This window comes from Melanotaenia boesemani, chromosome 4 (assembly GCF_017639745.1).
Source record: "Melanotaenia boesemani isolate fMelBoe1 chromosome 4, fMelBoe1.pri, whole genome shotgun sequence".
Classification (NCBI taxonomy): Eukaryota; Metazoa; Chordata; class Actinopteri; order Atheriniformes; family Melanotaeniidae; genus Melanotaenia; species Melanotaenia boesemani.
Window position 1 is genome coordinate 31,617,734 of NC_055685.1, and position 24,787 is coordinate 31,642,520.

At 38.3% G+C, this 24,787-nt stretch overlaps 2 protein-coding genes across 5 annotated transcripts; both read right to left on the reverse strand.

Moving 5' to 3' along the window:
• Nucleotides 1–542: 542 nt before the first annotated feature.
• Nucleotides 543–8,288, reverse strand: rps15a (ribosomal protein S15a). Its single transcript, XM_041983160.1, has 5 exons — nucleotides 8,199–8,288; nucleotides 7,241–7,378; nucleotides 6,969–7,048; nucleotides 6,570–6,655; nucleotides 543–669 (listed from the first exon to the last, which is right to left on the reverse strand). The coding sequence occupies exons 2-5, from the start codon at nucleotides 7,371–7,373 to the stop codon at nucleotides 576–578; spliced, it is 393 nt and encodes a 130-aa protein (XP_041839094.1). The 5' UTR covers nucleotides 7,374–7,378; nucleotides 8,199–8,288; the 3' UTR covers nucleotides 543–575.
• Nucleotides 8,289–9,084: 796 nt separating this feature from the next.
• notum2 (notum pectinacetylesterase 2) lies at nucleotides 9,085–16,913 on the reverse strand. Of its 4 annotated transcripts, none has more exons than XM_041983436.1 (11): nucleotides 16,600–16,913; nucleotides 16,444–16,496; nucleotides 15,838–15,933; nucleotides 15,677–15,737; nucleotides 14,521–14,591; nucleotides 13,390–13,492; nucleotides 12,782–12,970; nucleotides 12,605–12,705; nucleotides 10,979–11,126; nucleotides 10,810–10,857; nucleotides 9,085–10,376 (listed from the first exon to the last, which is right to left on the reverse strand). In XM_041983436.1, exons 1-11 carry the CDS (start codon nucleotides 16,911–16,913, stop codon nucleotides 10,073–10,075), a joined length of 1,488 nt encoding a protein of 495 aa, XP_041839370.1. In that variant the 3' UTR covers nucleotides 9,085–10,072. The 4 variants fall into 4 exon arrangements, with proteins under 4 accessions (XP_041839370.1, XP_041839369.1, XP_041839368.1 ...); XM_041983435.1 differs by having other exon boundaries at nucleotides 14,515–14,591; XM_041983434.1 differs by having other exon boundaries at nucleotides 13,390–13,487; nucleotides 14,504–14,591.
• Between the last annotated feature and the right edge of the window lie 7,874 nt (nucleotides 16,914–24,787).

The window sequence follows — 24,787 nt, forward strand, 5'->3', positions numbered from 1 at the left end:
GTCACAGTGGTGAGATGGTTGCAGAGGAAGAACTGCAAGGGCTTTTTAAAAACGATTAACTTTACAGAAGATGCAGTAGCTTTTATTAGTCACAAGAGGAACAACTACAACACGGATGTACTTAAATGAAGTTTGTCTGTTGGAGCGCACTAATTCAAAAGGAAGATGGTGTTTATTGATATAACCCTTAAGGCTGCGGGATCTGGTCAGATCATGACGTGACATACATATATATATAAACACACACACTATATATACATATATATATATGAAGTTATATTTTCACACTTATATTTTTTTCCTTTTGGGGACTGCACGTATGATCAATCTCTAGTTTTTGACACCTCTTAGTTTTAGGGTACATCTTGCTGCCACAGAAAACTTGATGTTTTCTATATTATCCCTCCACTCTCTAATTAACACTCAACAATTTGTCTCAATCCAGGGACTGCTACTTAACAGCTCACATGAAGCAGTTGGGCTTTTTAAATTTATCTCAGACATTTTTATATAAGAAATAAAGTCACAGACAGCCAGCTTTTCCCTGGTTGTTTTTATTTGCAGTTCTTTACATTTTAGAAAAAGAATCCAAGGATTTTGCCTCCTGTGTGTTTCCGTCTGGCCTCTTCGTGGTCCATGATGCCAGCTGAGGTGGTCAGCACAATGTATCTGTGGAGGCAAAGGTCCAAGTTAAAGCAAGCTTAGATGATAGCTAGAAGAAATGCCGTCTAATGTTAATAGCCAAGTGAAATGTGTGCAAACTATCAAATTATTAGAGCATGTTTACATTTGTCAGGACCTCGTTTATAAACTAATAAACTTGTATCATCTTCATAATGTAATAACTGCTCTAAGTTATGCAGGGCACCCCATGTTAGACTACAGGCATCCTTGTGTTGCATCATGTGGTGACGGGTTAAATGGTGCACACATCAGAAGAAAAATGTTTTAGTGCAATGTCACAACACCCACATCAAAAGTGAGGTACAAAGTGGTGCAACTCTGAGGCAATGTGCTGCATGCAACGTAAAATCCAACTACATGCAACATCTAAACAAAACTGAGTCAGTTGCTTCAGGTGTAAGTCCTGCTTCAGTTCAGACACATTCATTATATTTTGCTGGATTTAATAACAAGAATGAAACTATAATTATGAGTGACCTAAAACACAAAGGCAGATAAATAAAGCCTTCATCTCAAATGTTTTAGTATTTTTGTACAAGAAAATGTCCAAATCAGAATTTCCTCATTACCATTTCTTTCTAAAATCAAAACAGGTTTAATCTGAAGTGATGGAGACTTTGCTGTGCTGCTGCTAATGCATCTTCTTTGTAAATTTAAGTGTATATATAAGTAATACATCTTTTCACAGGATCCAAGAGCTTCATATGTTAAAGATGACCCTGCTAGTAATCTCCAGCTTGACCCATAACTCTGGTCCACTACAGAATTCTGCAGTTTAGCGGGTTTAAGAAAAACAATCCCAAACAAAAAAACCTTTTTTGGTGAAGGGTAATGAACAACAACTGCACAACTTATTAATGTATAATTCGAAAGTCAGTAAATATGGAGACACACTGCAACATGAGCTACAAATCAAGTCAAATCCAGTTTAGGCTGTGGATGAAGGGCTGATGATGGAGGCCAGGTGGGGAGACTGGTTCACATCATGGGTGAAGTGGGCATCAAAGTTCTTTTTTTAAACATTAACGATAAAGCCGATAATGATTCTAACCTAAATCTTTTTAACTGCATGCTAATCTGTGTGAAAATGACAGAACTACAGCGTAGAGAAATCAAACTCACTTCCAGCAATACCAACTTCTCTAGCATGTTACCCTGTGAAATCAACAAACTTTAAACTGCTGTGCAAAGCTTGAAACTGGTAATACGAGGTTTATTGCACGATCATGAAGGTTTGGTTGTCAACGTGTTAAATTGATTAAATCACATCATTTTACTGCTTGTGTGAAAAGAACCATTTCTCCCGGCATTTATTTTGTTTGGGGTGTGTAAAGCGGTCCGCCAACACTGCTATTCAATATTTGTAGTGCAACGCTAGTGAAATGCATGATGGGTATTTATTCTTAATCATTAAAACATCTGGCTATTTTATGCAACACCACATTTAAAACAAAAACTGTTGTGCAGTGAACACTTTGCAATGCAGCTCAAGTTTCTGAGTCCTATCTTTTCTCATAGCTAATAGCACCTGCAGAAAACAGCCACGAGTGGCAGAAAAGAGCCACGAGTGGCACTTTTCACTACAAAATTATGGATTCAGTAAACTAATTTTCAGATCATTATCAAAAGACTTTGTTTTATGGTCAAATGTGATCAGGCATCTGCAAATTTAAAAGGAGACCATGTAAACTTTTCCACAGCTCATGAAGTTTAAATCACCTTGAGATCTGTTTCCACCAAGTGGTCTGGTTCAGTACATTTTTTTTTTTTTTGCGATTCCACAGCCAAAAAATGCTTTCTGGGACGGTTAATCAGATCGGTCAACAAGAACAAAGCCAGACAGCACCATGTTATACTCTGGATCTTTTGTTGAAAGCCACATGCCAAGAGGAAAGAATCTAGTGGATGCCCACCATTCTCCTCTGTTTCTGTGCTGCATTCTTCATTAATTATGGCTGGGAATCACTACTAGTCTATTTGATTCACAACAGCCCGATTTGATTAAATTTTAATCAAACCTGATTCAATCGATTCCGGTGCCATATCAAAAATCCAGATTTGGTATTATCTCAAGCAGAGAAGCTGATTTTTGATGTAAGTGACACAGGCAACCTTTCAGTTGTGTATATATGCGAAGATCTCGCTGAGCATTGGTAAGTCATATGAGAGCAGGGTCACTGTTGTCACAGGAATAGGCAACATAAAAAAATTAACTTTTTCAGTTTTATGAATCAATGTTGGATTAATTAAATTTGAATGATTTAAACTGATTATTTAAAAACCCAGTTCTGTTCATTATTATTCAGCAAAGGTGTGTCACCATTATGTCATCTCGGCATTTCATAGCTGATGCATCCGTCACTATCCTGTTTCTTCCCCACCGGGAAATTACCAGTGAGCTTAACTACAAGTGTTGTGCTGTCCTACTCGTAACTCAGATTAATACGCAGCTTCACTTCGTCTTCTCTTTCACCTTGCACCAGACTGGTGAGGTTTGTGCTGTTCAGTGAATTTCTTAATCGGTTTTAATCCTCTGTTGTGCTGAATCCATGTCAAGTGATTATAGGAGTTTAACAGTTTTGTTTAAATCTGATTATCATCTGTGTATTTTAATGAGTTATTTGGTGTTACTTATTGTGGATTCATCCATTATTAAGGAAAACACAGGACTTTTAGCACATCTTTGTCACTGTCTTTCACAAGTGTACCTGTAATAGCTTGATGCATTTTATTCATGTAACCACTACATCTAGGCGTTTCCAGAAGAATACTCCATCTCTTTCATGAATTTAACCAGATGAGAAAAATTTGCATTAGACAATTCATTTTGTACTGAAACCGTTTGACGTCGATAGGAAAAAATTTTAATTAAAAACAAGGGAACTCTGGGCCACGCATTCATACATCATAGGCACGATTACTAATGACTCAACAACCCAGAAAGGTCAGTTACTATTATTTAGCCCCTCTTAACATTAAAATACAACCAAATTAATTTATGATTACAAATAAATGTGTACTTAACCAACATGTGGCCACAAGTTAATGATCTCTTCTACACGTTAATGCATGATCACAGGATAACATTTTTTTTCCTATTGATCTCAGATGGGAGCAGTTGTTTTGTGCTCTTAAGTTTTAAGAAACCTGTTAATTTCCTCTTCAAACTACAAGTGCACCTCTGTTTTCTTTACAGCTGCTGTGTTAGAAACTGCATTGAGAGTGTAACACTGTACATTAAATTGAGCGGTTTATGACACCACCGTCATGTTAAAGCCACACAAATATTCTCAGTCAGTTAGCCTTAAAAGTTTTCTTTGGGCTGCTTGGTAACGTTACCGGCACTACATCAGTGACACCACCACGGCTACTAGTGCTGATGTTTTCCCTTTCAGACGATGTGAGCTTAGATAAACCAGCAGGGCCGATGCTGCGACAGCAGAGGGAGCTCAGAGCTTAGAGAAAAGACGAGCGCACTAAGTCCTCTTTTTCCTTTAAGCTTTATGGCTGCGATGCAAACTTTTACTGCACATGATCATCACACCGCTGTAACCGTGCGCAGGAATTTCCCACATTATAAGAGTTAGGTTTGTGGGAACTGATTATATTTTGCGCTATTCCCACAATCCTGCAGTGAATTACAAGCCCTGGCAACAGAGATCAGAGCTTACGGAAACAAACCAAACCACACTGTCACATGGCAGAACCCTTGTAGTAGCGGGCGGATTGATCCAAATATTGAAACAGGCGCATGTATTGACATCATTCAACACTTCCTCTACGCAGGATTTGCTGCTGCATTTCATCAAAGAAGCAACCTGGCTGTCTGTGTCTGCCTTAAAGTGCCTCTCCATCCTACTCCCCTCCTGCTGTCATGTGACCCAGCTGCGCAGGTAAACAAGCAAACGGGCACCAGCCAGCAGCACACACACCACCAACTGGAGAATGGACCAGAACGTCGGATGCGATGACTGAGTGGTTAATATTCTGATATATGGCTCATTCTGTAAATGTTAAGCTTGAAAACTGTCAGAATCTTTATAAATAAGGTGGATGAAGTAGTTTTTGGTAGAGTCGGTTCATAATTGTGGCAATCTGATTCTCTCGCCAAAATAATGTAAAATTTGTTTTTATGATGGCATGAGTAACTACTTTGTGTTACAAAAAAGTGTAATTCCACAGATTAATCTCTTTGCATTAACTTTGCCAGCCCGCTGAAAATGTATTGGTTTTGATGATACTAGTCCTTTATTTTGTTAATATGTGATCAATAAAAAATCCTGCAGTATCACACACCACTAACGCTTTGAACCCCTTGATGGAAAAAGGGCTGTAGACTGTAATGACAAACAAAAATCACTGAATGGAACAATAAAGTGTTATAAAGCAAAGTTTTCTCATGACTTAATGAATAAAAGTTGTTAAACTGGTTAAGAGGTTTTATCAAGGACTACTCTGTATTTTTAGAATAGAAATCTTCTCGACCCTTAATTCCTTCAAGCAATTTTAAAATAGTAGCCTTTTTGTGCAGCAGAGTCTAACTGAGGGCAAACTGGAAAAAGACAGGCAAATCAATAAACTCACCTTCAGGAGTATCTCTGCACTTATACTCTGTCAACCAAAATACCTCCCACTCAGTCAAGTTGGCAATGCCACTCAGCAATTGAGACGTTGGTCCAACAATTTCTCCCCTTGGTGTCTCCCCTCCATTATGAAAAATTAAGGTGATCCTTCTTTTTTAGGAATGAAGGAGTAGTGATAATACCACCCTCAGGTATCCATAACAGAGACACCTTCTTTACAAAATTCAGGCCAAGTGCTAAGGAAGCTATGTCAAACTCCAGCCCTCGCGAGTCGCTTTCCTGCAGGTTTTAGACATTTGTCCTTATTAAACCTGAAGCAGATTAAATGGATTGCCTCAAAAGATTAAAATGCTGCACAAGCCTGTTAATGACCTATGGTTCTGAATCAGGTGTGTTCCAGCAGGGATAAATCTAAAACAGCAACACTGACCCTGAAGGACCGGCGTTTGACCGTTGTGTGGCAAGGTCAACGGGAGAAACTACGACCAGGTCTCATTGGTCACATCTGGGTACATGTTTAATGATTGCCACTAAAATTTTATTTAAATATTGTGACCAAAGAAAGGCCAACAGGAACGGCACCATGATCTAACAAACAATTATTAGAAATAACTAAATAAGTTTATCAGTGATATGTTGATAAACAACTAAAGCAGGTCAACAAGGACCAACTGAAGAATCTCTTTGTTGTATCTTGCAGCACTTCAATTTTAGATTTATTCAGTTTTTTATAACAGGTTGCAGGAAACCAGTTAAACACCATATTTATATTCCCAGAGCACCTGTCACTATTTCCATTTATTGTTAACAAGATAAGAGTTAAAGTGGGGGGAAAAAACACAACAATCACATGCTGGTTTATGCACAGCCTGAGATGGAACAAATCCAAAAGAGTTACTTGATCTAGTAAAAACTACATTGCTGCCTGCCAAACACTTTTTCTATCACCCACATAGTTGATGTCAGGATAAACTACGCTGGATTTGAGCAGTAAATTCGGTATATCTGTCCGCTGATACAATAGTGTGCCGTCTTAGCATACTTCGCCACATCAGCTGCATAACTGAGCAGACCCAACCTCCTAAATTGAAAAAATACCCTCTTATAGCAACCACAATCAAAGGCAAGGACATGAGCAAGAATTGTGAAAGGAAAGGTGGGCATGCTTCAGACCTCTCCAGTAGTAGCTTTTAAAAAATTAGGAAAATAAGAAATAAAGTTGTGCAAGACTGTTTAGTTTTGAGCGCCTTTTTTTCCTCTAATTCGTCTTTTCTTAGTGTAAACTTTTAATGTGATTCTCACCCAAACTGTCTTGATGGCAGCAGGTTGTTCTGCCACTTCTCAAGATCCTTCAGCTGGAGATCAAAACGTGGACTAATCACACCACACTGTAAGAGGGGAGATAAAAGCACCGATTTGCACTTCATATTCACACTTAAGTCAGTAAACAGGCAAAATAAAAATATAAATAAATAAAACATCCTTGTTAATTGCTGTTAACGTTTACATTTTCTATTTAAGTAACTTAGAAACATAATAAAGTGTCTGGGACTTCGGAGGAGGAACTCTCCAGCAAAAGCTAAGCTTTAATAGACATTATCTGACTTTAAATCAAAGAAACCCTTTGCCAACACTTGGCAAGTATCCGAAATAACCTTACATGTAAAAGCACCATAGTAACAGCAGTTAAGATAATCTTACCTTGTTCAGTCTGCCTGTGAGATTGACAACAATTTTTCCGGCTCTATGGTCGTCAATGATCTCAAACTCACCAATGTAACCTGGAGTATTAAAGGAAACAGATATTACCAGTTAACGTGATGTACTTTGTGTCCTGAGCACTCTTCTTCAAAGAAAATCACTCACAGCTTTGAAGTCATGTATACCAGTTGTGACATTAACAGTTTTTAATAACAAAGAACATATTCAATCTGTTCTCCACACACTCATCAGTATAACTATAGGCTACTCACCGTGCTTCATCATGACGGTTAGAAAGCGCACAATAACCTTGGAGCAGGGCCTGATGAGGACCTGGCGTTTCCCACGCTTCTCAGCATTGTTGATGCTTTTCAGAGCATCTGCGAGAACGTTCATGCGCACCATGATGCCTGCAGGCACACACACACACACACAAATAAACATTTTTAGATGTTTAAAAGCCATAACACATACTGTGTGAAACACGACAAAACCTCGTTCCTTTTTCACATCAATTGGTGTCTTCCACCTTAACACAGGAAGCCATCTTTTTCTTAGCTATATGACTGTGTTGTACTGTACAGGCATTTATCAACCGTTAAGATGGGAAGTTCATTTAGTTTGCAAAGCTTAACTGGCAGAAACAAGTCGGTGCAATTAATTTCCCATTGGTGCGTTGCCCGCTCCAAGCGAGCAACAGCCTGCTGCTTCGGCTATAGACATCTTACACAGGCCAGGGACATCAGTGCAAAGCCCAGTTTACTTTCTTTCGAAACCACGGCCGATAAAAATGTTGCCTCCTACCAAAGCATGGTCTTCCATGAGCACCCAGAGTTGCCACCTAGCTTAGCCGAAATTAACGACAGGTCAAGTAAATACCCTTGCTTGTAACCAATACTATTTAAACCACGTAAAACCCGCGACACACACCGACATTACCAAACCGTATAAGTTTAAATCTCAATTTTTAAGAAAACAAGGCACATATCAGTACATGTAAGACAACTAGGCGCCTTGAACGCACCGATTCCCAGGGCCGAACAGAGGGGCACATAAGACAAAATTTAAGGGGTAAATATGATATAGTGGTTTTACCGACGTAGTCGATAATTATCCAAAATTATTCTGATGTGAATTCACTTCAAAACGGAGACAGTAACTGAATGTTAAAGTTTTAGATGCTTTAGATACATTAAAGATTGTAAACGCCAGTGTAAAAAGACATCTTACCGGTTCTGCAATATGGCGGAAAGAGGAAGTGGATTTCAAATGCAATGCATTATGGGACAAACTCCAAGAGTTTTTGTGGTCAAGACGGTTCACTCCACCAATATTTTAGCGCCTTTTCCTTTGATACGTAACGAAGTCAACTCATAATATATGTTTGTGACTTATCGAAGGTTAAAAGAAAGTCAAAGAAAAAATAGGACATTTCCTTTACTCTTCAGTAAAGTAGCACACATTTGTTTAAATCAGGTCTTCATTGGTGTATTTTATTGCATTTACACGCTGATTTGCAGAGCAGCGCCACCCAGAGATCAGGCTGAATAAGTGCAAGCATGTGTATATCAAATACAATGTACAGCAGGGGTGCCCACGTTCGGTCCTCGAGATCTACCATCCTGCAACTTTTAGATGCAACCCTTCTCCAGCACGCTTGAATCAGATGTCATCTGCATGTCATTCAGCTCTGAAGAAGGCCTGGTAACGAGCCAGTCATTTGATTCAGGTGTGTTGAAGAAGGGTTGCATCTAAAAGTTGCAGGATGGTAGATCTCGAGGACCGGACTTGGGCACCCATGATGTACAGTATTACTATTGAAAATCATTACGGAAGGCTATTGCTGCCAACCAAGTGGAACAAATTGTTGTTAAAAAAAAGGTTTTTATAATAAAACTTTGATCACGTTACATTCATCCTCAATTCAATCTCTAGTACAACAGAGAAGCAGCACCAAAGGCTGTAAGACTCACCCATGTTGCATATATGTTAAATTTACTATTTAAAATAATGTGTTATGACTATATCAAGATGTTAGGAGAGCAAACAAAGCAACACAAAATCCACAGTGTCAGTTCAAATTTTATTTCATGTTTTAACACAAACACTAGTTCAGTTTAATTGTAAACAGAACTGTGAATCCACACAAAAATAGCCCAACATTGTCGGGGAAAGCATGTGTTGACAACAGTTAAGCTAAAAGCTTGCATTTTGTCCATATGATATGGATTAAAACAACTGGGCAATTAATTATCACAGCTTTTTTTTACCCCAATAAACTTAATTCACTATTTATTCTTATTAGGAATCATTTAATCAGATATAGTAGGATAGTGATCAACTTTTTTACTCTACAAAAATATATCACTGACTAGTCACTCTTTTATTTTGCATGCATACAAAATACATATATAGATATAATGTAATATATATACATAATTTAGCATAGCATCAAGTACTAAAGTCTAAAACTAAGCTGTAAAAAGTCAGCAGTGTCTTTGGAACCGTGTGTGCAAAAAGATTAAAATTAGCCAGTATTACTGTTGTTTTCTATGTGTGTTTTTCTGGATTACATTAACCGTTCAGTTGTGTGCTGTTTCAGAGTCAGAGTCAGAGCACTCACAATTTTTTAGATCAGCTATTTTGCAAAAACTATGAATGAATGTCAGGTACAAAGTAAATTGTTCTCAAACTAAAGGTTTGTGCTTCTAATTTTCTACAAGATCTTTATTCATTACAACTCTGTTATCATACTCTAATGTCAGATGTTAGAATGATTTGGATGAAAGTGTGTAGCAGGTTATGTCCATCTGTTTAGACTCAAAGCTCATTGACCCATACAGTTGAAATGCCTTCAGTTGAATGTTTTTTTTCCCCCTCTGGTGTCCTGTAGAGGGCCTGCTAAGCAACACAAACCAAGATGCAGCAACATACCACCAGCCTAGTTGCAAATGTAACAAACATGTGGAGCATAATGGAATGCTGAGCAGCACAAGATGCAGTAACCAGATTTCTATTGAATTTCTATGGTTACACTCAATTTTCAACATATTTTTATTCATCCATCGAGCAACTCTGCTAATTTCCCCTCCTCTCTTTTTCATTTAGCCACCATTGCTGACCATGCTTGCCAGGGAATCTGCATCTCCCTGGGGATCCAGGCCCAGCTTCTGGAGGTCAAGGCCCATGGCTACAAGCATCTGGAGCAGGGTAAGCTCCTGCTGGGTGGCCCGATCCACCAAAGCTGGGCAGGTGGGATTACACTGGGGCCACTGGCAGGTGTCCACCAGGTGGAAAGGGCAGCCTTTGGCAGGGGTTCTGTTGTTGCGAGTTGCCTCAAGACTCCTGTCCCAGCACTGTAGGGCCCGCGGCAGAGAGGTGCCTTTGACTTGAAAACTCATCCAGTTACTACAAAACGTTGCAAGTAAAAAGAGGTAAATTTTCTAAAAGACGTTTCAGGGTTGTGTGAAGGTTGTCAGACATTAAAGCAACAGGTAAGAGGATGAGGCTGATAAGCAGGAAAATGTAAACAGTGACATCGTTGCCTGATCACAAGACATTTGACTCATTTTTGTAGTTTAAATTAATGATTTGCAGCAATAAATAACATGCAATGTCATTTTAAGGTTTTATCATTAAAAGTTACCCTCTTGTATGAATTCAATCACCATGGCGAAGTAAATCAGAATCAAAATGCAGTGATGCATTAATGTTAATTTGTACTCCACAAGTGTGTTTGCAGGGAACCAAGAGGGTTGGGGAAATGTTTATGTGGCAGAAGCAGTGTCAAAATGATGTCCTAAAGAATATTAACACCACTAAATAAAATGTCCATTCTTACCTTTTAGTTATGACCATGTGGGAGAGACAGGAAGGTGCAAATACAGCTCTAAAAGAGATAATCAGCAAAGAAAAAATATTCTTTGTTAGCTATTTAAATCCATGATTTATTTATTGTCAATATATTTAGGTTTAATGTAGCATATACAGCTAACTTTCTGGGAACTTACGTGACATCTCTCAGGGAGTTTTTGAGCTCCAAGCCCAGGTTCTGTATGTACTGCCACTGCTCATCAGACAGACTCTGTCCACCCATGTAGATGTTTTCCACTCTCAGCTGCTCCTCATCAAACAGCCACTGCACAATAAACAGAGGGGCTACAGAAAAAACATGGAAAGTCAAAGATGCTCTGATTAGTTTAGAGATCAGATTACATCACACAGGCAGAGAAATGGTCCATGCATCTCTTTAAAAGACAATACCATTCTGAATTGTTTCTTTAAAGTGATGTTAAAGATACAGTAACATGCTAAGGACTGGAGGGAAGTAGTTTAAGTCAAATAAAACATGATGGCATTCTTTTGGCTAGTTAAAAACATTTTACTGGTTGGTAAATTTACATGTCATTGGCAGGTGAGCCAAAAAGTACATTCTGAACTTCCTGCAAACATGCAGAGAAACTAGTGAGTACAGTGCAACATTTAGAGTAAAATATTTTCTTCTCCAGGAGTTAGTGGAGACAAAATTATGGTAAGATAACCTGCCCTGAAATTGTTAATGTTTTTGTTAAGATAAATGTTTTTTTTTTTAATAAACATGTGAGTTGGAATTTTATTCCAATAGGATCTCATGAGCAGCAACACAAAGGACTTTATAGATCATACTTTATGGTAGACATGGTACAAATACACAAATCTTAAAAATAGAAACCTGTGGGACAGAGGCATAACTTGTACGCACTTGTAGGCATAACCTCAGACATTTATTGCTCAGTAAGCATGAGTGGGACCACAACTGCTTTTAAACTGAAGTTGCATCCCTATCTGCCACAAATCTGACTGCAGACAGACTAAACTTTGTGGTTAATGGAGTAGAGGCCATGCTGACGATGTTCTATGGCTGATAATGCTGATACAAATTTTCTGGCTAAACATATCAGTCTCTCCACTTTGATTTTATTCATGCTTGAATCATATTCTACCTAAGGAGGTTATAGAGTTGCAGTTTTCACAGCTGTTAGGATCAATAACATGTCAGTCATCCAGTTTCAGGAAAACACTTAAATTTCAACTTGCTAACAAGCTTGTTTTGGTGCAGGGATTATAGCTTTTGTAAGGGGCTTTTGGATTCCAGAGATTTACACTAATAAGTTTTTTAAAGCAACATTAAAAACCACTGACAGATTAAGTGATTGAGAAGTGAGTTGTGCATCATGTTGCAATGCTTAAGCAAAGCAGTCTTTCCCTGTAGGAGAATCAGCCTACCAAACCACAAAAACTGCTCAGGAAAAGACTTGTATACAAAGAGGGTCCAGCCCAATCCACAGAGGCCCCACCCTGCAACCCACAGGACCCAAAGGGTCTGATACCAACATCCTGACACCAGACACCACAGAACACCCCCACAGAGCTGTTTTGACTGCGAGCAGTTTTATGTTGTGGCTGATAGATGTAGCGCTATGTCTCGTAACATCTCTGAAATAATAGTAAGAAATCAGTGTCTTTACTTTCAGCTTAAAATAAGTTACACTTACAGCTATCATATTTCAGAGCACATTATCTTTGAACAGCTTAAGTCAGTTATATGGCATCCTGTCCTATCATGATGATAAACAAAAGCATCAGGCAGCACTCACAAGTCAAGGTTGAGTACAGTCTGTGACCAAAGAAGCACTGCCATTCCTCTCCTCTCTTATAGAGCTGTCGACATCTATCGGGCACAATCCCATTCCACAATCTGAGGAAAAAATTATAACAAATGTTAGAAATGATCCCAATCAAGCTGCCAGAACACATTAAACTTGTATCTTTACCGGAGTCCTATCTTAATAGCATCTTCAGGTGAGCAGGAGACAGTCTCAGGGCAGTTGGGGGATCTCTGCTGCTTACTCTCCAGAAACCAGCCAGAATCCACCAGGCCTCGGACCTGAGCCTCTGCACCAAGCTGTTCCAGCTGACTGGCGACCCTCTCGATGTTTAGTAAAACACCTGTCCCACCAGCACTGCAGGAGAATCAATGAAAATCAATAAGTAAATTGGCTTTGAGATTGTTAGTTAATGCTGGAGGTATGAAAAATGACAAGGCATGCCTGTCCTTTTAGCAACTTCGCATTCAGACAGTGGATCCCATTTTAGGGCTTAGGCGGGGTCGGTGGGGAAGGGTGGGGGGATCTCAGCAACCATGTTGCTAACCAGGGAGGAATGTTCACCATCACAGGGCAAGGCCCTTTAATAAACATTATGCCACTAATCACAGTTGCAGTCGTCTGTAAACGTTTTCGTTGCTGACTAGGCGATTGCTCCCAAAATAGGACTCCTCTTGTTTAACGTTAGGCATGGAGGTGAACCAGAAGGTATGGATAGGGGCTTGTGTCCAAAAACTGTAGTCATCATCAGAGTATGCACGATAAAACAAACTCACCTGGTGCCAGATAGCATGACAACCTTGGCCTGCTTGATTCCTTTGGGGATGAGATCTTTGATGACCTCTCGGATGATAAAGGATCCCATGAAAGTATACTCAGCTGACAACAAAGGCAGGTGTCAAAAGGTTAGGCGCGCTCCAGTAAACAAGGTGTATCATATTTTCTTGTAAACCTTGTGTTGTCTTTACATTTGCATGCACCTTTTGTCCTCCCAGGTCAAATTGACCCATTGTGTTTGACGTTTTATAAAGCATGAGGTACAAAATAATTGCCAAATAATTTTATTTGACCTTGTTAGTTAACTTGTTTCCAAACCTTTGAGGAAAATAAAGCTGTAGTGTTTTATTATTTTCACTATAGTTATGAGTAGAGGCACAAATGTTGATAGAAAATTACAGACAGGTGTATGTCAAAGTTTATTGTTTTGAAACCATTTCAAGTTTTTCACTGGCAGCAAATAGTCGCACCTGCTGTCCTCTCAGGTCAAACTGGCCAGGTTTCTTTTGGCTGTTTTAAAAAGCATGAAATCCAAAATTATTACAAACTTTTGCATTCCACCTTTTAGTCAACTTGTTTCCAACAAATTAGAACAGTTTAACATTGATTTAGTTATGTACAACAGACCTAATATACATGAATTTATACCAGTTATGGAGGGAAAATATTGCATTAATTTAGCATATTTTGACTGGAATTATGATAATAAGAACATATGTAGATACATTATGACAGAATTGTATATGCCAAATATGTATATGTTTGATTGTGTGCATATATGGAGGGGGAGGGGTATGTGTGTGTGTATGTGGTCTAAGCTAATTGTGCTGAAAATGCCCAACATTGTGACCCTTTCCACCTTTAAATGTGGCTGGGTCAAATAGACCCAGGAGGACTGCAGATGCTATAAATTTTTATAAAATGCACATAATTCAACCAAAAGATTCATAATTAATTTCACAACAAAGATAATTTTTCAGACAATTACATGGAAGACAACCAGTTAAGACATTTTAACTTTTGTAAAAAGGGTCAAACTGAGAATAACAGGAGGGGTAAGAAAAACTGAAAATTCTGAAGACACTTACTTGTATTTGTGTTTCTTTCTCTTACTTTTTCTCTGCCTTGGCGTTGCCTTGGAGGGGGTGTTGGGGCAGGTCCAGTGCCGCTCCATACATCACTGGAACAGTATGGGATGAATCTGCAACAGCAGGAGTTAACCATGTTAATTAAACTAAAGCTGGAGAGCATCTGTTTTGTTCAATCTTTCATAAAAAGATCTTTTTAGCCTATTTTGTCCAAGACAAGCTCAGGCAAGCTTCCGCTTTCAGTTTTTTTTTTTCTGTATAGCATATCATAACGTTTTAAAATGCTTTCCAAGAAATTAAATGAGTTCACTCAGATGAAGTTTTACAAGAGTGCAATAATCAAAACTTACATAAATCAGACATTGCCAAATTTCCAAAGGAGAAATATTTTAAGGAGCGATTTTACAGTAATTATAGACTTGTGCTGCTTGTGCAACTTGTGCACATTACAATTCTGCAGTGATTTAAAACAGATTTTTCTATTTTTCTTTTCATTTTTATACTGATGGCATAGATGTAGATGCATAGATGACAGAATTCAAATCATAATTTCTGATTTTAAAATTATATTTGTGTCACTTTAATATGTAGTTCTAGCTCAAATATATCATTTGTGGCTGTTCTTTGGGCAGATCCCTGGAGTATACCAAGACTTTTTTGAGGCTGGTGTAATTGTGGAGCAAAGGGGTTATGCAAAACTACCAAAATTAATTTGATGATGACTTTGTGAAGGGGGGGGAGTATGTGCACAAAAACAGTCAGTTATTTTTAGGAAAACTTAGGTTGCTTTCTTAATTTTAATGTAAATTATGTGATAGAGCATTAGCCTTATGGAAAAATGCAGTCAGGGTACTTTTAATATTAGCCTTATGGAAAAATGCAGTCAGGGTACTTTTAATAATCTTATTAAGAAGAAGAATTTGCTGGATTTCTGAATATGCAACTAGCTGGCAGGTAAAACATTATCTGTTGTTTAGCTTAGCAGCAAAGTTTAAAATCTTTTGTTTTTGTCATGAAGCCACCATAGCACTGGTAAAAGGGTACACTATACATCAGCAAGGAGAATAGTGGAATTTGTTCAGGTTCATGTTCTGTTCATGTTACAATATTAACCAAGCATTGTGTTTAGCTTCTTCGACACACAGGGGAACAAGCCCAATGCTCACAAATACAATAGGACACTCGCTCAAGTACTTACACGATGTTAGCATTGTGCCAGTGTGGATTTTCCTCTGCTTGAGAAGACAATATACCCGTTCCTGTAAAACATCCAATTGCTGATGAACGTCTGTCACCAAAGAAATTAAAACTATGAAAAGAAAATGACTTGCATTCTGAAAACATGGCTGACTGACCAACCTCTTTTAGTTTGGGGCCATCCAGATGAGCTCATTAGTCGGGGGATATTTTGGTACCTGGAATCGCAGGTCTCTTTGCTGTAGCAGCACCAGCCACCTAAAAATAATAGGGACTAATATTAGACATTCACATATGGGAGAGGGAGACCCTGAGCTCCACTGAGCCTGCGAGGAATGGAAAAGATGAGTGCACCTGCAGCTTGGACAAAAGAGACAAATGAATTATTCAGTTTGCAAACTGTCAGCACTTGATTGGCAGACATTTGCAGATTGGTTGGTCTAGTTTATATGCCATACTTTGCAATGGCTTAAATTTGACTTAACTGAACATAAAAAAAAGAAAGAAAAATAATCATTTTTAGTCTCTACTGCTCGGTCACATCTGTAGGTAAAATGCATGTTTAGGAAATCTGTTGCTCTGAGAACAGGCAAGGCAATGTGAAAGGCACCTCCTCCATCTTTAGCTTATGAAAGTTTCAAGCAGCAACTAAAAAATGAGTAAAACAGACACTGAAAGGAAAAAATTTCACCAGAATTTTTAAAAGGCATCAATATCAAAGCTAACTGACCTTGAAGGACCAGACTAAATCAGTATGGAGATACTCACCCTCCAGAAACAACAACCATCTTCGACTTCCTCTGAACTCCTTTAGGTAAAACCTGTAGAGCCAAATGAGGAGAGGGCCAAGATAAAGCAGCCATGTAATCGCTCACTTTTGTTTCTAAAAGCCAGACAGCAAATGGCTTGAAAAACTAGTCTCACCCAGCTGCTGTTCCATCATTACATGTAACATGGGTGTTCTTGAGGAAGTGCAGCCTCATATCATCCGTCTGCTGTCCAGCTGCACGAGCTCCTGCAGCACCCTCCTGTCCTGACTCAGTTGCCCCTCCAGTGCTCCTACTGCTTTCAGGGCTTCCAGGAGTAACACTGACCACGGATGGAGACTGGGCAACATCACCTCCTTGGTTACCACCAGCTCTCTTTGTAGACTTTCCACTAGCTTTAGCATTACGGTTGTTCTGACCCCAGATTCCCCCGAGCAAAAGCAAAAAAATAACATGGCCAAGTATCTTCATGTCTGACAAAATGTAAAACAAGGTGCAAATAAATAGGTTAATTCAGCCTTTATGTATGCATATGCAAAACATGAGCTGTCACAGTTACGTTAATCAGATCTTTTTAATCTTCAGAAAGCTTCTCCTAAACCTGAATTAAATTACCTTTCCAAGAAGTACCAGCTTTGAAGATTGCTGCTGAGGTGCCGCTGGAGTCAGGCAGATGTCTGGTGCTGCTGCTGCTGAAGCGTGAGTGAGAAGTTCAGAAAGCAGTCACCAGGTGTGAGAGGTGGATGCCATATATAGAGATGAAGTGTTCACCAGGTTTTAATGAAGGCTTGCAAATCAGTGAGGAGCTTTATAGTGCCACCACTTGGATCAGATTTCCTCCCATTTTCAATGCAGCTCCTGCCAGGTCCGGAGATAAACTGCTGACGACACACCGCGAGGGGAGGTACTGGATGGCCAGTGGCGAGGAGAAAAGATAACATACGTATCTCTTCTACATATTTCAAGCCTTTGCACACACCTACCATCAAGCACTTTCCCAGCTGACCATGGCGCCTTGCCCCCATCCTCTCCTTTTCCCTCCCACCATCCACCTCTAATTGCCAGTTTTTTCATCTAAACGTCTACATAGTCGGCACAACTGGTATGTGACCCAGAGGTCATTGGAGCACACACCTCAAACACTTTCTGACACAGGAATGACTTGTACCGTAAGGTTCCTGCATTGTTGACAATTTAGAGGCCACTCTGAAAGCACAGGTGGTGGAAAGTCTTGGTTGTGGCTGCACAGACATGAATTCTAAGCAACAGATCAAATTTTCCACAAGAGTATTTATGCATTTTTCTAAAGGGGAATGTCTAAACAACTAGTTTATTTATTAGCAGCATTAGCAGGAAAATGCATACAAGAGAGAATTTGCTATTATTTTATTAGATTAAATAGAACTTTGTATTTAATTAGATCAAATGGCATTATTATTATTGCACTACATAATTTACCTTATTTTAAACCATGAAATTGACTGGGTTAAATTGGTGGAAGACAAAGATATTTTTGCCAAAGAAATGTAAATAATCAGAGTAACATTTTCTAATTGAAATAGAGTGATATAAGCCATTTATTAGGATTAAAATGTAAAGGTAAGTTACTGTGAGGCTACCCTTTTAACTTTTGTTCATCATATCGAGAAAATAAATGTCATAGATTTGTTTTATCTATCACATTTTATGTAAATAGAGATTTTTAAATTTAAATAGCCACTCAGAATTGCAGCACTACTGTAATATTGCATGGCTTTTCTTAACCATAGCCTTGTACATGCATATTATTTACTATTTTTCAATTCTTACATCCCATTTTTGCTCTGTTTTAAGATTTACAAACACTAATACCACTACTACCAATACCAATACTAGTAATACCACAGCAGTCCAGGTGGGACAGATAGCAGTCAAGTTTAGTCCTTTTTAACATACAGAATGAAAGTGCAGTGTTAGTGAAGTTTCTTTACCGGTGGCTGCGTCCCTGTCCAGGTCAGTCCCCGCAGACTCCTGGATGGCAGGTTAGATTAGTTTTCCTTTGGTGATTGAAGCGTCAGAGTATTTGAAACTGATATGTAACTGTCCCCCGCAGATGGCTGCTGGGTGACGTACCACGATCACTGAAGGATCACGAGCCCCAGAGCACGAAAATTCTCATCAATGAAATGCACACCATCTTAAAGTGTCAATCACAGCAAATAATGATCACTTAGAAGGCCAGAGGCTACAGAAGGGTGCACACGGCTGCAGAGTAAAGGCTGTAAAGACTGGCTACAGGTTAAAGAGGGATTGGGGCATAGTAGAGAAAAATAAATATATTATGGAAATGCAAAGTTCACATCCTTTTTAGGAGAATAAACCCACTCAAAATAGTACATATGGTCCAAATTCTGTCTTAATGGCCTTATTTACTCTTGAAGGCTTTATCCAACATTTACACATTAAGTATCATACAGTATATATATGTGATCTGTAAGATTTTTTTTTTTTTTTGGAAGGATAGAAATTGTATTTATGTTTTTTTATTTTCTAATTTCCAAGCACTTTGTACAATTTTATCTACCACTTTCAACTATGGCCAGAAAGAAAACAAAGCCACTCAAAAATGTCTGTGGGATCGTATGCACCTACGCACAATAAAAATGTAGTCTAGGGCCTATAGCAAATTTGATCTACTGAGCTGAACAATTCTTCATTCCCTCAGTTGTCTTGAAGCATGCACACCACCATCTGTCTTCCCAGAAATCAATGCAACAATCTGTTTAACAGATACCTCAAATAGCTGAAAAACGAAAGAAGTTGCAGTAAATCTATCACCGTTTTGCCAGAATGTCACGGACAGAGAAATGGCATTGCTGCTATTTTGTTTTTCTTTGATATGGGATTGGACAGAATGATAAGTTTTTCAGAGCAGGCTTCAGATCAATGGATTAAAGGGAATTTCTGTTCTAGAGGTGTAGCAATTCAATTTCCAGAGCGTGTCAAACATTGTCCTTCCTAGCCTTTTTCAAACACAATATACCAGTAAAGCATACACTAAAAAGAGACCTAACGCACATGTATGTTACATTTGCCTCTTCACATTTGAAAAATAAAGATTGTGCTCATAAGCTCATGAGATATGTTGAACTTCACCCTGATAGGGCAGCAGCTTGACCCCTTGTGCAACAGGAGGCATTCTTTTTCCCCTTGTGTTGTTATTTTTCACAGCTAGTCTCCAAGGTCAGGACACCTAAAGCCCGGGTGGTCCAGGCACTTTGTCTGCTGAGCATGTGTGTCATCACAGCCTCAAGAGCTGAGGGCCCGGTTGTGAGCTGGAATATTTGTCAGCTAATAGCTTCAAAGAACAACAATCCATGGACAGCAGTCATGTGCTAAATTCTTATGATCACACTATAGTGTGGAAAGGTTGGGACCCCCACAGAGCAAGTCTAAAATCCAAGAGTGGTTCAGCCAGTTATCATTTGCTTTAATAAAAAGTAATTCTAAATATCAGTTTTGCAGCAACAGTGAAACAGCTTAACTTCTTAAAAGGTATGCTCCAAATTATAATCACACCTTGAATCTCATTTTATCATGTTGCATATAATTTGACAGTCTGCAAGAACATCATTCTGAGTCTGTGTGAGAGTGATGCTCTTGGAGAGGTAGAAGGCTGAGCTGGGCAAATAGGGCCGTGATTAATAGGAGATAAGAGTGGCATCTTTACAAGCCACATGAAATCAAGCCTCAGGCAAGAGATATGAGACCCGACTGGAGTAGCACTGCCAGAGCTCAACATGCAACACGACAGAGAGAGTCTTAGCAGGATGGGTGTAAAGTACTGAGCCACAGCAGGAGGTGAGCAGGTGGTGTGGGCAAAACTATCCCTACAACCAGGTGTTCAGAGGCCTTGCGTTGTAACCTTCTGCAAACTGCCAATGCATCACAGTGATAGATGAAGAAAGGGTTGACGGCAGGGATACAGAGTGTTGGATTCTGAGGGGCTGGGAGGTGTAACATAATGTATTGGTGAGAAATTACATCAATTTCTTTTTGTGCTGTAAAAAGCTAAAGCAACACCATTCAAGGAAAATATGTTCAAAATAGAATATAAATGCAGTAACTTTAATCCTGCAGAGTCAGCAAAGCACAAGGGACAAAGTTTTAGAAAACTGAATATTTGTTTCCCTTAAGTAGATGATCAGTTTGTGCAACTTGCGTATGTACTGTTTTCCCTAAACAATTTGAAGCAGACCAGGTACAAAAAGTGTGAGAAAAGCTCTCAACAAACATTTTATTTTTATTGTCTTCATGCATTTAACATACACTAAATCTTTAAAATCTTTAAAACTGTTCTCTTGCACAAATGAGCCAGTGGTTCTGATGGAGACCTTATTGACTCAGAGTCAATAGCTCTGAGTGTCTTTGGGTCTCATGACACAGAGGAGCAGCAACGTGGCCTTGGAGTGATATTGGATGAACCAGCAGGACTGTCAGTGCATTGATGGATACCAGCAGAGTGGGTCATGCAATGCTTGATTTCGGCACGAGTCCTACCACTTGATAGACAAACTATCACACAAGAAGTTTAAGCAACTCTGCAAGAGTCATCTGATAAAAACTGATGCACACAAATTTAACTTGATGGTGGGAACCATAATAATTATTTCAGTTCATCTAAACCTAAACTGAGACCAAGGTGGAATAGAGCTTCTTTGCTGTGCCATATTTCAACTTTCCAAAATTCACAGCTTTGTCAAAGTTGCACTAAATTGTGATATTCACATGTACAAATATAAGTACATTTCAGATGTAACTTCTCTTAGAAGCCTTTTGGTTTGGTTTGAACTTTGTTATGCTCATTATATTCTAAAACTGCAAATAATGATTAAATTAAACATGATCTTGTCCATTAAAACATTATATAATATATAATATCAATATATTCTTTTCATTTTATTATAATTTACTGCAACATCTTTTTTTAAGTCGATGCACTTGTTGCCTGTATTCTTAATTTAATTTAATTTAATTCTTTTTTATAAACAAAACTGTATCATACAGTACTTTATTATTAGTTGGACACCAGTGGATTACAGTAATATATAGTTTAAAATATTTTCTTTAAGATATACTCATTTTAACCTTCTTAGATGAATGACCTTGGTTTGTTTTTGCTTTCTGCAAAGCAGTTGGTAGATGTCACTGCACGGCAGACCATAAATCAGAGATTCCAGCTGAAGTGATGTCAGCCCTTTACATCATGTGTTGTCACTTCACGCTATGAAGACATGTGCGCACATGGTCACTCTCTACAGCTACACACCTCTCAGTATCCTGAGGATTTGTCATAAGCACTGTATTTAGTTGCACATATGCAAAGTGTATGTTGTTCACTACAAAATAAATACTGATTTAAATCTTATGAGCAAAACAAAATTACCTATCTTACCTATCTTAGCCAGTAAGTATAGAGGAGTAATGTAAGGCATATAGTGACATCACACTGCAGGTATTTATGTATACAGACATACCAGAGAACAGTAAAAAATGGTTTCTATTTATAGTGTGGCAGTTTTTCAGCTCATGCTCCTGCATGTGAATGGTTGACCTGGATAACCAGAAGTATATGAACAGCCCAACAGTCAGTTTTATCTAATAGCTGCTGAGTTCTAAGAACACGTCATTAAAAAGTCAAGGCAGTACAGTCTCTAATAATCAATAATATGATTTGTTTTGAAAATTTATGATGGCATGACAAGTAGCATCTGTCAGCTTGTTGTGCTGGCTAAAAAAACATTACAGCCTTATATACCATGTGTTCAGGTTATTGTGTAGTAATTTATGCTAACATGTAAAATCTTTTCTTCAGTTCTGATAGGAGTTCATTTCTTTTTAATCTTGAAAATGAAAGTAGACATATGTCCATTTTCCTTTTGAATGATGTTGATGCCTTTCAATGTTTCTCTTTTTTTATCTGTAAAGAATTGAAAAAGCAAAAATATTATAAAAACATCACAATGTGCTTTCACAGCATTTAGCATTTTCCTGAAATGTCCTGGTTATTTGGCACCCTTGTGAAATGCACCTTTAGAGATCAGTCTGTTTGGTAAGTTAACCTGTAGTTAACAAAAGGATAGGAGAAATATGTTGAGCATACACTGACCATCCCAAAAAAAAGGACTAAATCACCAACAACCATGTTGAAAGACACATCGTCTGGTTGTAGAAATGGTGCCAATCTGTTTTGCAGAAAGGTCAGATAAATGGTATCAAGCAGAGCAAACATTTGACAAGCAGATGCTGAAACTACTAAAACTGGCGTAAGAACTGTCCAATGCATCATCAAAAACTAGAAGGATAGTTGGGAACGATCATCTTTGAGGAAGAAATGTGGTCCAAAAAGAAATTTTAATTGATTGTGTTTAGAGATCACTTCACATTTGGTGAAATCAAATCATAAAAGAAAACAGAAGAAGTCACAATTATGTTTAATAGTAAAACTAAGAGCATTTCCACATGCAATTTACATGAAATAAACTCAAGTAATTGGGACTACAAAGCTGTGTAGTTTTATGAAAATCAATTATCAGTGAGACTAATACAAATAAATAAATAAATAAAAGAGCTTCAATTACTTAAGAAACATGAAGATTGGACTCTGGAGCAATGGAAGAGGTTTCATGTGGTCTCAGTGGAGATTTACCCTGTTCCAGAGTGATGGGAGCATCAGGGTAACAAGAGAAGCAGAAGTGATGCAGCCATCATGTCTTGTATCTACAGTACGAGCCTGTGGCGGCAGACTATGATCTGGGGTTGCTGCAGTTAGTCAGGTCTCTATTCAGCAACATTTTGTGTCCAAAGAATGAGGTCAACTAACTATCTGAATATACTGAATCACCAGGTTATTCCATTAATAGATGTAATTCTTTCCTGATCTCACAGTTATATCCCAAGATGACAATACTAGGACTTATCAGGCTTAAATAGTGAAATAGTGGTTCATGGAGCCTAATTTTCACACATGGATTGGCCACCACAGAGACAAGACTTTAACTCCATTAAAAATCTTTGGGAAGTTCTGGAGAAGGCTTTGTGCAGCGGTTCGACTCTCCTATAATCAATACAAGATCTTGGTGAAAAATAAATGCAACTCCGGACAGAAATAAATGTTGTCATATTGCTTAGTTACAAAATCTCCAGATTGATCTCAAGGTATGTATCTGTCCCTCTAAACACCACAGAAAGCCTGATTACTGACAAGCTGCACATATCAAAGCCAGGAAGTAAAACAATCTGTATCCGAAAGATTTTATGACGTATAGGGATTTGTATTGTTGCTGCTGTTCAAAATTTACAGCCACAATTATTCACGCCTAGCAAGACAGCCACAGTTCAGTAAGATTTTATTGCTTTCTACATACTTCTTGTTGCCAATTTCTAAGTCAGTGATTCAGCAGATTCCTCTGGAAGTAATTCTGAAGAAAGAACCTAAACAGCACACATAAACTCCTCACAGTCATAGATGGAGTCAGAATGAAGCTCTGTGATTGACTGTAAAAGTATTATATGCAGGTATTATCAACCCTTTAAAACTAAATTATGTTTATAGTTACACATGGCAGCTAATTTAGATGTGTTGTTAGAGGTTTACAGTTATTAACACCAGTACTTGTACTGAGTCATCACTCCTGATTTTATATAGTGGTAATTTCATCACCCAAAATGGAGCTGCAAATGGAGCTGGGCATGTGTTGCTTTATTTAAACCATTACACCTTGCTATAAAACTGTCAGCGCTATTAATCTGGGGCAGAGATAATGTATGATGATCTGCCTTTGATTTGCACAGCTGCCCATTGTCTCATGTTGCTTACGTATAGTGAGTGACCTCCAATAAATAATTATATATCTGCATGCTGCTGTTGTTGATTTAGTGCAGGTAAGAAAGTGAATCCATCAAAGTTTTGCTTGTAATTTTTAAATAAAATAAAATAAAATGAAAGGACCACAACAAAGGCTCAGTTCCAGTGAAAGAGTAGAACTTAAAAGTTTTTGACACTTCACTGTTTCAGGTTCATTTTAACATGGATTCACTTCATTTGTTTTCTTACTATTTTTAGCAATTAAAACAGTTTATTAAAATTACAAGCTTTTCAGCTAAAAGCTTGTCAAACTCTTTGTTACAGCACTTCTAAACTCTGGTGCATCCCACTTTATGAGTGAAGACTAGGATGTTTCAACAACTCGGCTGAGATCGCAGCTTCATTATATCACTTGATATAATTGGGGGATTTGCATGACTATCTACAGCAGTGTGAAAAAGTGTTTGCCCCTTCCTAATTTTAGATTTTTCTGCATGTT

Excerpts from the sequence above, each read along its gene's own strand:
- notum2 (XM_041983433.1), bottom strand. The coding sequence starts at position 16,913 with ATGAAGATACTTGGCCATGTTATTTTTTTGCTTTTGCTCGGGGGAATC. Across the intron at positions 14,592-15,676 it reads TGGCACAATGCTAACATCGT|ATTCATCCCATACTGTTCCA; the intron begins GTAAGTACTTGA and ends CTGCTGTTGCAG. Across the intron at positions 11,127-12,604 it reads ACTGTACTCAACCTTGACTT|CCCCTCTGTTTATTGTGCAG; the intron begins GTGAGTGCTGCC and ends TTTTTTCTGTAG.
- rps15a (XM_041983160.1), bottom strand. The coding sequence starts at position 7,373 with ATGGTGCGCATGAACGTTCTCGCAGATGCTCTGAAAAGCATCAACAAT. Across the intron at positions 7,049-7,240 it reads AACCGTCATGATGAAGCACG|GTTACATTGGTGAGTTTGAG; the intron begins GTGAGTAGCCTA and ends TTAATACTCCAG. Across the intron at positions 670-6,569 it reads CTGCCATCAAGACAGTTTGG|ATACATTGTGCTGACCACCT; the intron begins GTGAGAATCACA and ends TTGCCTCCACAG.